At 35.1% G+C, this 14,602-nt stretch overlaps 2 protein-coding genes and 1 non-coding gene across 3 annotated transcripts; 1 reads left to right on the top strand and 2 right to left on the bottom strand.

Annotated features, from left to right (window-relative positions):
- Positions 1-242: 242 nt before the first annotated feature.
- LOC103851185 (probable serine/threonine-protein phosphatase 2A regulatory subunit B'' subunit TON2) lies at positions 243-3,457 on the bottom strand. Its single transcript, XM_009128021.3, has 12 exons — positions 3,201-3,457; positions 2,955-3,046; positions 2,743-2,805; positions 2,564-2,662; positions 2,312-2,470; positions 2,036-2,107; positions 1,768-1,900; positions 1,621-1,685; positions 1,439-1,514; positions 1,238-1,339; positions 940-1,132; positions 243-665 (listed from the first exon to the last, which is right to left on the bottom strand). Exons 1-12 carry the CDS (start codon positions 3,346-3,348, stop codon positions 419-421), a joined length of 1,449 nt encoding a protein of 482 aa, XP_009126269.1. The 5' UTR covers positions 3,349-3,457; the 3' UTR covers positions 243-418.
- Positions 745-863, bottom strand: LOC117132299. The gene has a single exon (XR_004455854.1). It is a non-coding gene; the product is annotated as a small nucleolar RNA snoR104 (small nucleolar RNA).
- Positions 3,458-3,559: 102 nt separating the features above from the next.
- On the top strand, positions 3,560-6,987 carry LOC103851184 (GTP-binding protein OBGC, chloroplastic). The gene is made up of 6 exons (XM_009128019.3): positions 3,560-4,675; positions 5,469-5,742; positions 5,834-6,125; positions 6,217-6,382; positions 6,458-6,566; positions 6,660-6,987. The coding sequence occupies exons 1-6, from the start codon at positions 3,582-3,584 to the stop codon at positions 6,756-6,758; spliced, it is 2,034 nt and encodes a 677-aa protein (XP_009126267.1). The 5' UTR covers positions 3,560-3,581; the 3' UTR covers positions 6,759-6,987.
- The last annotated feature ends 7,615 nt before the right edge of the window (positions 6,988-14,602 follow it).

Here is a 14,602-nt window from a genome sequence, read left to right as displayed (position 1 = left end):
TTAGTGGTATCTGCCATATATTTATGTCATACTAACCCGGGTTCGATCCTTACCATTGCATTGTTTTTTCATTTTTTACAAAAAATAAATGTGATGACGTGGCAACTTCGAACTTTCTGATTAGACGATTTTTTGTGCCTACGTGGACACTCTAAAGGGAGCTTATATCTCCCTTTTAGTATAGTATAGATTATTTGTATTCAATGCGTGGAGGAAGCTAAAAGTGACACAGACAAGACAAGAGACATAAGACTTGCACTTTGTAATCCTCAATAGACTAATGAAACCCCTCTCTATGTTTTGTGTATTAATGTAAAAACGAAATTCAGAAATTACAGTAATCAAATCAGATTCAAAGCAAGAAGAAAACAAGTGACAATATAAACAGCCATTTTCTTTCATTTAATTAAAAACATTATCACTGCGACTCTTCCTCAGGCGGTTCTTCTTCTTCTTGAAGAAGGTTCTCACGGTTGTCATGAGCCCAGAAGCCACGCACATCTATCAGCATGCTCGCAACAGTTCCACCTTGTTTACATCCCAAGAGATCATCCAGAGTGATCTTTAATGGGTCAGACGGTTTCACCATGTCCCAGATCTCGTCCCTAACGTCCTCTATGCACAGCTCATAGTTCCCACCTTCTATCCATTTCTGGTGAACATCTCTGCAAGTTCAACATATGGATATTTGAGACAGTAATTTAGAAGAGAGACGATAGAATTATCACACATCAAGGGTGTGTCTGGTGTCTTTGCAGATATGAGACTCAGCGGAACAAAGCTTAGCTACCGCAAGCAGGAAATGCAGAGTTTTTATATAGGAAGATTGTATCAGATAACATCACAACTCTTTGATGCTATCCTTCTTTTACTTCCCATGTCTATAAAGGAAAATCTACTAAAAAGTAATTCAATCACTTGACAGAAACTCATTATTACCTGAAAAGAGAGTGAATATCAGCCGTAGTGAGAAAGCCTCTCCCTTGGAGATCAAGACAACGGAATAAGTATGTCAACCCCTCTTGAGTGTCTTTGTTCTCCAAAGCTAGAACGAAATCTAGGAAGCTGTCGAAGTCCATCTCCCGGGAATTGCCTGATCCGCTTTTGCCACGGCGTACATGCTCATCAAACACTAGAAAAGAGCAAAGGATAATATAATTCAGCTTGTCTGAGATCACTATTGGTGACTATCAATACCATGAAAAGTACACAATGAACAAAGAGTATTTGATTTTACCTCTTTCGATGAAAATTTCAGTTAGTGTTCCATCAGCGTATTCTTTAAGTTCTTGTTTGCTCAGCGATCCACTACAATCTTTATCAAGTGCAAGAAACATATCTACAGAAGAAAGAGAAACTCTATTTCAATTTTCACAAGACATAACGAGAGTTGTTTCCAGTTTATCAGCAGTTATTACAACAAGTACTTCACACGCACCACATATACGTTGAGCTGAAGTCAAAGAGAACCAATTTTCAGCTTGTTCTGTGTCTGTGACTTCCTCCTCACTTTCCTAACGTAGAGTACCAGGGGAACAATCAGTAAAATGTAGCTTCTGAAAATGGAAAGCTATATACGATCACAAAGCTGTCTTTTACTAATCCTTCATCTAAACTAACCTGATGCAATTCCATTAGTTCCTGTAGACAGTTACTGAGAAGTATCTTCTTAATACAAGCTTTTCCTGTACACAAAAATAGATCACATGTAACACATGGCGACTACTAGTTTAAGCAAATTTCTCGTTGTCTCTCTTTAGTGCTTACCTCGCCTATGGGGATCACAAAAGAAGAAAAACTTTTGAGAAGCTATGCGGCAATACATTTGAGTAAAGGGCTCCGGCATGTCCCTTAATTGTGCCAAATTAGGGATTAGACCAAGAATATATGACTCCATTTCCTGTAAAATAACAGCAAGTAGACTATTTGTAAGGAATCTGAGATTAGAGTCAGCACCAGTTGCTGGTAGAATGACGCCTTAAAGTTTCTTGGGCCAATTCTAAACTTAAAGCTTTAGAGCCAGTTGAGTACTTACATGAGACTGAAGGAAACCATCAGAGTCTTCATCAAGCTCACTCATATCAATCCTAGCTTGTGTAAGCGACACCTGAACAGTGACGAAACAATGGTTATTAAAACAAGTATAAACTATAGTCAGTTGAAGTAAAAAACTACCGAAGCTGGTGCCATTCAAACACAGTAACCAAAGTCTCTTTATTTAGCTTATGGCGACAGGATGAGATTCAGCTATGATAAACAAAGTGTAACCCAAAGATATCAACTGATAAGAAGAAAACATGAGGATACTAACCGTGCGCATCACATAAAGATAGAATGGTAAAATAGCAATCCGTCCAGCCTCATCCTTCTCAAACTTCATAAAATTTGACGGGCTGAAAAACCGACGACATTTGGGGCCGATTTGTTCAGTACACACAGATGCAATGTGACAGAAGTCTTCATAGTTCATCTATTTGAACAAAAAATTAGCAAATCTCAGAATCATTGTTAACGTAGATAAACATAATCTCAGCTCTGGAGCAAAAACTTTATGCTTATATACCTTTTCAGCACCGGTGCCATCATCAATCACACAATTTTCTCTCAAACAATTCCACATAGCAGCCAAATCATCAGAGTTCAACAAAAGATCCGATTGTTTCTGTACAAAATAAATCAACATACTGAAGTGAGCAAAAACTTCTTCTGTTAAAGTAATAGGAGGCGATGAAGAATCTCTACCTTCAAGAACCGATACTTCGCAAGCCTCTGGACCCTTCCACTAATAGACCCTTCTTCTGGTTTCTGAACAAAGAGTAAAAGAAACAAAATCTTACTGTATAACACAAAACACCAAAGGAAACCCAACTCTTACAAAGTGTGTACTAACAATGCAAGTTTAGTGCCATGAGGCAATCATACTATAGAGTAAAGTACTCATGCAAGGGACATACCTTCTTGTAGAAACTCGGTATAGTGCCTGCTTCTTGGCTCTTCTGCTGCTTGTCTTTGAATATCTCGAGCAAGATTCTCTTCGTTTCAAGCTCTGCAAAAACATAGTGTTTGAACACACAGACAGAAGCTACATTTTCTACAGACAACCCCAAATTCAGAAACTTTACTCATTTCGAAACTGGAGATGCGATTAAAGGTTCAGACTTTACTACGGAGAAACGAAAGAGAGTAACTTTAAGACATACCCATTAGAGCTTCGGATCCTAATCCGGCGCCGGAGCCAATGTACCGCCGTAGATTTCTAACCCAAAGCATCGAGGACGCCGGCGGGATCTTCCTCTGCGTCGGTGGTGTTGTGTCGTGGCTTTCCCCATCGCTAGATCCGCTATACATTGAATCAGAGAGAGAGAGATTAAACCCCTGAAGCCAAAGAGCTGAGAAGAAGAACTCTCTGATCTACAAGATCCAAAGCTTCAAAGGTAACCAAAGTTTCTCACTTTTTCAAATTCAAGTCCTCAACTTTATAATACTTTTCACTATAACCCCATTACTTTATAAATTCAACATTTAGTACGGTATGTTGTAATCCATAAAACATTAAAATCATTTTGCCAGAGAAACGCAAAATGGCTGCCATATCCATAAGCTGTTCCTTCTTCACTCCACAAGCTCTATCTCGACCCAACAGGACGAGGAACAAGATCTCCGCTAAACCTAGCAAACTCTCAAGCCTTAGAAAAGCCAATCTCCAACGCGAACTCGAGCTTAAATCTCGAGGCGGTGATAGACCCGACGCGGGAGGTGAAGCCACTACTTACACGCGGCTTCCTCCAAGAGAAGATTTCTCCGATGTCTCTCTGCTATCTTCCTCTTACCTGAAGCTCTCAGAGGAAGTGAAGCTGTCTGAGGCAAATGTCGCTGGGGTTGAGGAAAAGGTTGAGACTTTGGAGGAGAACGATGAAGAGGAAGAAGAGAAAGAGAGAGAGGTGAAGGAGTATGATGATGAGGATATTTGGGGGAATTACAGAAGGTTAGATGTGTTTGAAGGAAGCTCTGGATTGATTGATGAAGATGATGATGAGGATGATGAAGTGTTTGAGTATGGTGATGAGGATGTGGAGAGAGCTGGATTGAAAGATGGAGAAGCAATATGTTTCTCTGGTGAAGTGGAAGAGGAGGATGAGGAGGATGAGGAGGAGGAGATTGGGGTTAAGGAGAAAGGTGTTCCTGCAGTTATGAGGTGTTTTGATAGGGCGAAGATATTTGTAAAGGCGGGAGATGGAGGGAACGGTGTTGTGGCGTTTAGGAGAGAAAAGTTTGTTCCTTTCGGGGGACCTTCGGGTGGAGACGGAGGGAGAGGAGGGAATGTGTATGTGGAAGTTGATGGGTCGATGAACTCTTTGTTGCCGTTTAGGAAGAGTGTTCATTTCAGGGCGGGGCGTGGGGAGCATGGGAGAGGGAAGATGCAGAGTGGTGCGAAAGGGGTTGATGTTGTGGTGAAAGTGGCTCCTGGGACGGTGGTGAGACAGGCTAAGGAGGTTGGGAGTGAGGGGGAAGGGGAGGAGGAGGAGGAGAAGGAGGTGCTTTTGGAGTTGTTGCATCCGGGGCAGAGGGCGTTGTTGATGCCTGGTGGGAGAGGGGGGAGAGGGAATGCTTCGTTTAAGTCGGGGATGAATAAGGTTCCTAGGATTGCTGAGAATGGTGAAGAAGGTCCTGAAATGTAAGTGTGTTCTTTCGTTTTTGAGATGGCTTTTGTTTGTATGGTGTTGATGGAAGAGAACTGATTGTCTGGTTTAAGAACAAAAGAATGTTGTTGTAATGTGTAAAGTTTGGGACTTAATCATCACTGCAATATGTTAGTTTTTGCAAGGATGAATCAATCATAGAAGCTATGTAGTTTAAGGGTCCAAGAATTTCATTTTTGTTTAGGAGCATGGCTCTGGGACACTCTTTGGTATATTTTTTCTATCAATGTTCAAAAATTGCTAGGTGGTAGTTAGGGGCCTTATAGAGGATTAATGTTTAGGCTGGCGCGTAGACCGATTTTTTGAAAGTCTAGACCTGCTATTCTTACAATTGGTTTGAAAAAATAGTTTGCTCGATTTGCGACTGATTTTTAGAACATTGTTTTCTATTATTGGGTAAAGTTTGATTCATATATGTGAGTAACTGAGTATTGTTGCCTTCAGATGATCTTCCCGTTAGTTTTTCTTTTTAGATTTAACTCAGATGAATTAGTCTGATTGCAGTTGCTCAGTATCCAACGATATTGTATATAGATATACAGGAGTTTTTGAGATCTTCCACTGCTGACTATACAAGTAGTAATGCTCCTGTTGATATTTTCTTATAAAGGATTAGCTTTAGATCGAATTAAGTAGTCTTAGAATCCATACACTTTCATACTGGTGGAGAGTAATGAGACTTTGTGTCTGTATTCTAAAAAATGTTATATGTGGTCCTTTTTTTTTGGAAAGCTCTGATCAGAAGTATAACGTTTCAAATTGCAATAGGTGGCTGGATTTAGAACTGAAGCTGGTCGCAGACGTGGGGATTGTGGGTGCTCCAAACGCAGGAAAAAGCACATTGCTGAGCGTGATAAGTGCCGCGCAGCCCACCATCGCAAACTACCCATTCACCACACTACTTCCCAACCTCGGTGTGGTTTCATTTGATTACGACTCGACAATGGTGGTCGCAGATCTTCCCGGTTTGCTTGAAGGAGCTCACAGAGGCTTCGGTCTAGGCCATGAGTTTCTAAGACACACTGAGAGATGCTCAGCACTGGTAAAAAACAATCATCTTTAAGATCCAAGCTTTATATACTTTATCATGTGTGTTTTGTCTTAAAAGAGACTTTTCTTTTGTCTGTGTAAAGGTACATGTTGTGGATGGTTCAGCTCCTCAACCTGAACTTGAGTTTGAAGCTGTTCGTCTCGAACTTGAACTATTCAGTCCTGAGATCGCCGAGAAGCCTTACGTTGTGGCATACAACAAAATGGATCTCCCTGATGCTTACGAGAAGTGGCCAATGTTTAGGGAAACTCTACGTGCCCGCGGGATTGAGCCTTTTTGTATGAGTGCAGTACAAAGAGACGGCACACATGAAGTCATCTCCAGCGTTTATGAACTACTGAAGAAGTACAGAGAAGCCAACGCAGAACCCAAAGGTCTTGATTCTACTTTTAGTTTGGTATTATAGGATAAAACAGCGCTTGTGCAGTGTATTTAATGGTTTCCTTTGTGTCAATGTGGCTATAGGGTTGTATGATCAAGTAAGTGAGAATCTGGACCATGTAGCTAAGAAGATAGATAAGGAAAGACGAGCAGCCATTAATGAGTTTGAGATATTCCGCGATAGGGGTACAGGGGCTTGGCATGTAGTTGGAGCCGGGCTTCAACGGTTTGTCCAGATGACTAACTGGCGGTATGAGTTAAACTACAACCAAGATTAATGCACTCTAATTAAACAAGTGTCACTAACCAATGTCGTTTGGTATAGGTACATGGATTCAGACAAAAGGTTTCAGCACGTGCTTGAGGCTTGTGGTGTGAACAAAACTCTGAAGAATATGGGCGTTAAAGAAGGGGATAACGTGATCATAGGAGAGGTTTGTCTGAGTTACTCTGAATGTTTTGTATGTTATAAGTGGTTTAGATTTGCTGATTGTAAAAGTTAAACCATCTTTTGTGATTGTGGATAGATGGAGTTGGTGTGGCATGACTCAGCCAATGGCTCGAGCCGTCCTACAAATTCGAACAAGACTTCCACAGACTCAGTTAGATGGCCTCAATGGAAGTGAACCAACAGAGAAGTGAATATGATTACTTTTCCGGTTCAATGGATTAACCAACAGGTTGCAGATCATTGAATCGATATGTTTGTATGTTTAAATATAATATTTTAAACTAAAATTAGTGAGGTTATTGGTTTTCCTATTTTAATTGATTTGAAATCTAATCTAATTCAAGTGTTATTATATTTATGTTTAATTTCAAATTTTATGGTGAAATCATATGTTATTGATTCTATATTTCTATGTTAAATATTAATTCAAATCATATGTTTCACTAATGAATTTGATTACATAATAGATTTAATAAATTTTAGATGAAATTTTTATCAAAAATACAAAGACATAAATCTGTGAAAAAATCTTAAGATTTGTAAACATTAACTAAAATTCATTAAAAAGTTATTGGATTTGTAAATAAATCAATTAAAATGCATAAACAAATAACACCACCTAAATTTGATAAAGTTCTGTTTTTAATTTTCTTAATTTGAGATTTGTAATGTTGTGCAACAGATGTGAAAACCGGCACGGTTTAACGCCCGGTATATTTTAAAAAGACAGGAAGAGAAGAAACGGGGAGAGGGTCATGGTCTAAAAAGATTTGACAGAAAATCACTCTCAATTGATTTTCAACCGTCCAATCAAATATCTGACGGTCCGTACTGAGAGAGATCTTCTTTTTGACGAAACACGTCAAAACAGACAATCACTTCTCTCTCTGTTCTCAGAAAATCGTAGCCGTACGTGTCTCCATTTCGCTCCATCCTTCAGATCACGACACGTAAGTAGAGCATTCGATTAGTTAGTAGGTCCCATGCTAACACTGTTTCCTCGTTGTCGCGTGCGGCAACAGTGTCTTACGTGTCATCGACAGTGTCCCACATAGTATGCACATACTAGGTTCGGTGGGGCTTGTTTGTAGCTTACTTGTCTATTACTGATTGGTCGTTGGTTAAGTATCTAATTGTATTTGGTTTATAATGTTTTTTTTTTGAGAAATGGCTTTTGGTTTATAATGTTTTTTACCTTGTTTGGTTCTTGTGTTTCGACTTTCCGACATATTTTTGAATTTAATTTATAATGTAATATCTGTTGTTAACAATCTCCTATATATTATTTGAAAAGCATTACAACTTCTTTTTGTAGTCACGTGTCATCACTAAGATGATTCTTATAATCATTAGAAAAATATGTTGGTTCATCTAATTATATAATAAACTTTTTATTAAATTAACCATAAATTCATTATTAATGTTCTTTATAATTTCTTTAGATAAAAATTACGGAATTGCCTAATACGGCTAAAATATATAAGGTAACTAATGATTTTGAATAATAAAGATTTGATAAAAATTAGTGTATCTTCTATCATATTTGTTTAATTTTAAAATATTAAAATAAACTAAACAACCAAAATAACCATATAATTAAAATTTAGATTTTTCTGTATATGTTATATTTTGAATTTTTAAAAATGACTATAATCTACTAAAACTGTTAAAAATCTCACATTTAAATTTGTGATCCATGGTTTAAAACTTTTGTTATGAAAAAATACAAATGATTACAAAATCATAAAAGTAAAAAGTCTAATTTAAATCATTATTAAGATTAATAAATAAATAAATATATATATATATATATATCATTTTAAATTAAATTATAAACCATATGAAATACATAATTATTTTAGTTTCAAAATTTAATCTGAACAATTTTTTTTGATAAAAAATTTGAATGAACATTGACAACTTAATTTTTTCTAAAAATATAAATTACTAAACTATTAATCCCATGAAAATTTTGTTATCGGTAATTTAAAGTTTTTACTATAAAAAATACAAATAATCAAACAATCATATGAGTAGAAAGCATCATTTAATAGACATTAATATTAAAAATTCAATATGTATGTTAATATCATTTAAAATTTAAGTGCATATCCTATCAAATAGAAAAAAAATGTTTGGATTGATAAAATTGATTCAATTATATGTTCATACCAATTTAATTATATATGTAATAGTTAATGACTTTTAATTATTCGATATATATTTATTATTTCATGTAAAAAGATATAATATATATAATTATTTATATATATATAATATTCATTCTGCGCAAGGCGCGGATCTCGACCTAGTTTAATTTATAATGAATTTGCCATTTAAACCAGACTGGACCGACTACAGCAAGATTAAGAGTATACAGTACTTATAGAAAATGTAGTGATTAAATATCTTTTTCGCTGCAGTTACTAAGTCCTGGTCGTTGATATACACACACACACGCAATAAAAACCATATATTTTCATTCGTTTTCTTTTTTTTTTGATAAATAATTTTGTCACATTTATCCTTTGATATCTTTAAATCGTTCTTTTCAAGTTTAATACGACTGGAAAATATATATTTTTATATATACCATATTTTTAATTTTGCAAACGAGTAAAATATATTCAATAAATATGATTTTGAATAATAATAATACCTCATTCTATAATAGAATTCTTTAGAACAAATATGTAGAAATTAAGAAAGGGGCACATGGGAGCACGAACATTATTGAGTTAGGTTATGATTATGGTTTATTACGTCGCACTATGTGCCACGAGTGCGTTTGATTACCAGACTTTAATGTAAAAGTGAGTAAGAGTAAACAAATGGATCGGAGCTTATAACTTTATAGTAACCTAAATTCTTGAACTACCAAGTATAATTACTAATTTACTGTACACGAGTGTGGTAAAAGTACTACTGTCCTCTGATTTCTGAGCATGTGTTAAAAATTATTAGATAGCTAAACCCTTTTTCTGGTCGAGATTTTCAATAGTAAATATATACGTAAGAATAAATCATTAGAACGTTATATTTCCACTTTCTTGTCTGACGGCTATAAATTACAAATTTTCCATGTTCAATCACACTATGGTTTATTTGTTAAACTAGTATTTAGCAAATAAAAAATTAACTCAAACATACAAAACTATATATAATATCTAAATGGTATATATATTCATAAACTTAAATGAATCTAGCTATATCAGTTTTGGAAACATATTTTAGTTTTTTTTCATAAGGTGGACGTGCTGCTACATCAACTTCTACTATGAATAAGCAAATTTAATAATAGTAGCGATTAATACTCATTTGTATCTTCATGACCTTATATCATCGGATTTATATTCAATGGCAAACTAATAGTGAACCCCCACTTGGCTTTTCAGTCAGAGTGTCTGGACTCTCGTCAAAGTCCAAGTTTGTTCGAAGATAACCTTTAACCCTAAATCCCGGAGTGTCCTTTTGACACAAAAAGAAAATATAAAAGCCACAACAAAAACTATTAAATCATAAGAAAAAGTTTTGGCTTTTCATTAGATGTTCAAACATTTATGTGTGTTTTCGTTGCCTTTATTTTGAGAAATGTGAAGAAATTCTCCTTTCCTAAACCCAAGAAAGCCTCGATCACATGGAACTTGACTAAAAGGTTTCACTCAGAGTGTTCAATAGTGCAATCCCAATATCGTGCGCAATACCCTATTTCCAAAAACACACATTATTGATTTGTTTCTCCGAGTTATGATGATGCACAAGATACCCGTATGGCCACACTATTAGTTTAGAATCGTTACCAATAGTGTGCACGTGATATGGAATTCCAAAACACACATTAGCTTAGAATCGTGCGACCACTACATGAACTCAATATTAACCGTATGTCCACACTTATTAGTCACAGTTATCTTGTGCATCATCAGTATTTGTGTATATATGAAATGAGTCAAACACACTAACTAATATGATAGTTTTTTTGTAGATCGTAACGATATGACGTATGAGTCTTGACTATATACGAGTTCATTCATTCGAAGTTGATGAAATATAATACGAGGCATAGATACCGAAAAACTATATATGAATTCGTTTCCGTGGACAATAAGTTTAAGATGTACAAGACGTTCATGTATATTTTTAGTTTTTACTCGTTATATACATGTTGTTCGTTGTAATGTATAATAAAAAGGGCACAATGGGCACAATGGAAGAAATCTAGCAGGAAAATAACCTACGTCTTTACGTAAATACGTTGAATTTACTTATAATTCAAATTGTATTGTTTTCTTAAGAAAATACTTTATATACCTGACCACTAAAATTCAAAAATATAAATTATTGTTGATTTAATAGCATTCACTAGTTTTAATTTCACTGGTAATAAGATGCAAAATATGACGTATTCTAGAAGATATTCAAATGGAAGGCTAGTCCCACATGAAGTTCAAAATATGAGTGGATGAGTCAAGGGTCAGATTCTTCTATATCTTAAATTTGTCTCTAAACCAATTTCATAAAAAGAATGAACATATTAATAAATTCACCAAATTAAGTATGTTTAACTTTATTCATAATCATTGCATTTTAGAACTCTATGTAATTTTCGATAAGCATTGTAGTTCTCTAATATATTCTTAGAGTTCTAATACACAACATTCCTAGATATACAGATTCTTTAGATATATGCTATTCAATAATTGGTCTCGGCCTAATATTTCTCCTATATAAATATGCATAAAACTACATATAGACTAAATTTATTTTTTATATAGACTAAATATCGTTGTTGTTACTTTATTCTGGCGTACAATTTTATTTTGTCGTGTTTGGTAAATTGTATCGTAAGGCGCGGGCTGCACCAGAAGATTGTGACTGCGATTATCGTGGTCCGACCACGGTTGTACTACTTATGTATTAGGCAAAAGAAAAAAAATTCCAAGAGCCAAAATGATAGAACTACATATATAATATTAGTCCGACCCATTTCATATATAAAGTAAAGGAATATTTTTACCAAAAAAAAACTAAAAGAATACAAGTTTCATTTCCAATGCCATTTAGCAATGTGCAAAAAGCTTACCAACAATTGACATATTTCGAAGCCTTAATACAAGGAATACATCACTCACTTTTGTGCACTAGCCCATTCGGTTAAAAGGCAAAATACTTCATTCAAAAATGAAAAATCAGTAGGATATTTACTTTACGTGGCTTATGTGACTCAAAAGAGATTGAGAAAAGAGAGAATTTGACTGATCTTATGGCGTACAACACCTTTTCAGTTAACAATATGATATCTAAATAGAAACCTTGGTAAAAGGTTAAATTTAGTAACACTTTACTTCCTTCTTCTGCACCTTTGTTAGTTTATAATAAGAACAATCCTGAGGTAATTACAAAACTAATAACAGATAACACTTACCATTTTATATATCGTAGAGTTTGACTTTTTTCGCAAGTTGGATAAAAAAGTTATCTGTTATCAATTTTTGGGTTAGAGCACTATCATTGCAAATCTCTCAAATAAATAAATGGAATAATAATAATACTTTCGAACTGATTGATAATAATACTTTATTAAATAGATATCTCAAATAATTTAAAATATATCTAACCTTACTATTTAATATATTTTAAATTAGTTCTCAATCACTTAAAATATATATTCAATAAATTTATTATATATTTTATCAATAAGATATTCAATTAAAATATTACCATTCGAAATGCTTTTATACTTTACTAGTGCGATAATTAACCCAAATGTTTCAAAGTGTAAATTAAATATATATATATATATATATATATATATATATATATATATATATATATATATATATATATATATATGTAACCATCTCTTATATAAAATAAAAAGTTAGATTCCCAATAACGATTCAAGATTATCGAATTGTATCCCGTTTGATAGAACTAGAAACATAATAATTGTTAATGTAAATTTGTGTGTTTACTTAAAATGTTCTACATTGTTGATCAAAATCAAGGACGTTCAATAATTTGTTTTATAGTTTGATACATATAACTAATTTTAACCACTGTACAAGAAAATCATGCAAACAAATTTTCAGATAATATGTATATTAAACACTTGATTTGAAAGAAATTTAGAGTTAATTTATTAATTATAACTGAATAGTTCAAACCAAAACCTAATTTAATATATGAAACCCATAACCATTATGTGACATCAAAATAACAAAAAGAAAAATAAAACAAGTCTACTGGGAATCGACATGTGGCGTGCATAAACTCATGCAAAGATAATTACTATCAATTAGTTTGTTTGATTTTTTACTAAACTCAAAGAAGTGCCCTACCATGTTGCTCTTGTTTGGGCAGTTTTTGATCAACTTTCCTTTACAATTCTTTTTGAGCTTTCCTAATTTCCCTTTTGACTGCTAATTCTTTTTTCTCCAAGCGGGTCCATTGATAATGGTGTACTTAACACGATCGTACATGTTGAAAGAAAATTAACTAGTTGATTTGATTATTTTATATCGTCAAAATATTTTTGGCTAAAATTCCTCCAAATTACTCTTTTGAATTATATATTTGATGTAACAAACATTTTATTTAGTTTGAATAAATTTTACATTCATTTTTTTAGAAAAAAAAACAAGAACTCAAACGGAAATGTTCTACTCATTTGATAAGTGCAATCTAAAGTCTCTAATTACTCATTTGATAAGTGCAATCTTTTTTTTTTTTTTTGTCAACGGTTTCATTTCATAAACTCAAACCAGAGTACTTGAAGAACAAAGTTTGGGGACACCACCCATTGCCAAAGCAACAACAACTAAACATAAGGTTGTGCATAGATTATAACAAAATGATAACGGAGTGACGAGAGGGACAAGGTTCCTAACAATGAAGGAGCCTGTAATCTCAATCAAAACCAACCCCGAGCGCAGGGCAAAGAAGAGGACAATCGAGTCCGCTAGAATCTGAAGACTTGAGAATCCAGATGATAATGTTGAGTGAGGAGCTTTCTGCAGCGTTACAGCTTTGATTCTTTGAGTAGGACTCACGATCCACGTTCCATTAGCCGACCAAGTCGGGAAGTTCTCAACATACCCGCCTGGAGAGGACACATCAACAACCTCAGAGGCGACCAAACACCTCTTCCAAAAGATTAATTGCTGTGAGGTGAGCCGCCATGGCCAAATAGTCAAACTTGAAACAATAGCATCCATTGCCACCAAGACAGAAGTCCAGATAACATCCTCAAACTGAGGTAAAAGGAGCTTAAACCTGAAGATTGAAGAGCTTATAATATCCTCAATACGAGGTAAAGAACCATTCAAAAACAGCATAATCTCTTGTTTGCAAGGAAACAAGGATCTTCTACTAAGACACTTAAATTCTTCTCGGAGGCAATGATCGAACAAGAATGACTCACTCCAGCAGGATATGAACAACATACCTTGCGAAAGCGTGAAGCAAGGGGAGATGGGTCCAACAACATGTGACCAAGGTTTCAAGTCAAGGATATGCTTTGACTGAGAACTGCACATAGAAGTAGAGAGCTGCACTCCAAAAGATTGCACTGAAGTAATAAAAACTGCATACAGAAAACCCACCACCGCCAAAATTTCAACATTCGAAGTCTAGTCCTCGGGAACTTGAAGTGATGAGTAATGAAGGGAGGTAAATTTGCAGTCAGCAGTCAGTAACCCCAAAAACCTTGCAACAGAGATTTCAATAACTCCCGCCACTTGTTGAAAGTAACGCACATTCCGTAACAATGACATGAAGGAAACATGTTCCCCACAAGAGTCCAAGTTTCCCGGCTTTGACACCGGAATTAGTTGGAGGAAAGAGACCCGTCCAATGGTGAGAGAGCTGGAGAGCTCGGCTTCAGCCAGTAAAGGATGCATCAACAGAAGCTGGACAGATAGCACACTTGCATCTATAAGAATCGGTGGAGGGTCGGGGGGAACTGGAGGGACAGGAGGATCCACCAGAAGCATCACGTCCAGGTCGGGATCTGGTGGT

Source organism: Brassica rapa, chromosome A02 (genome assembly GCF_000309985.2).
Source record: "Brassica rapa cultivar Chiifu-401-42 chromosome A02, CAAS_Brap_v3.01, whole genome shotgun sequence".
NCBI classification, from domain to species: domain Eukaryota; kingdom Viridiplantae; phylum Streptophyta; class Magnoliopsida; order Brassicales; family Brassicaceae; genus Brassica; species Brassica rapa.
This window is presented reverse-complemented; position numbering and strand designations above follow the sequence as displayed.

What these genes read in the sequence shown, in the direction of transcription:
- LOC103851185 (XM_009128021.3), bottom strand. Translation starts at nt 3,348, where the DNA reads ATGTATAGCGGATCTAGCGATGGGGAAAGCCACGACACAACACCACCG. An exon ending in ATGGTTTCCTTCAGTCTCAT is followed by an intron (nt 1,901 to 2,035) that starts GTAAGTACTCAA and finishes GTTATTTTACAG; the next exon opens with GAAATGGAGTCATATATTCT. An exon ending in TTCAGCTCAACGTATATGTG is followed by an intron (nt 1,340 to 1,438) that starts GTGCGTGTGAAG and finishes TTTCTTCTGTAG; the next exon opens with ATATGTTTCTTGCACTTGAT.
- LOC103851184 (XM_009128019.3), top strand. Translation starts at nt 3,582, where the DNA reads ATGGCTGCCATATCCATAAGCTGTTCCTTCTTCACTCCACAAGCTCTA. An exon ending in GGTGAAGAAGGTCCTGAAAT is followed by an intron (nt 4,676 to 5,468) that starts GTAAGTGTGTTC and finishes AAATTGCAATAG; the next exon opens with GTGGCTGGATTTAGAACTGA. An exon ending in ATAACGTGATCATAGGAGAG is followed by an intron (nt 6,567 to 6,659) that starts GTTTGTCTGAGT and finishes GATTGTGGATAG; the next exon opens with ATGGAGTTGGTGTGGCATGA.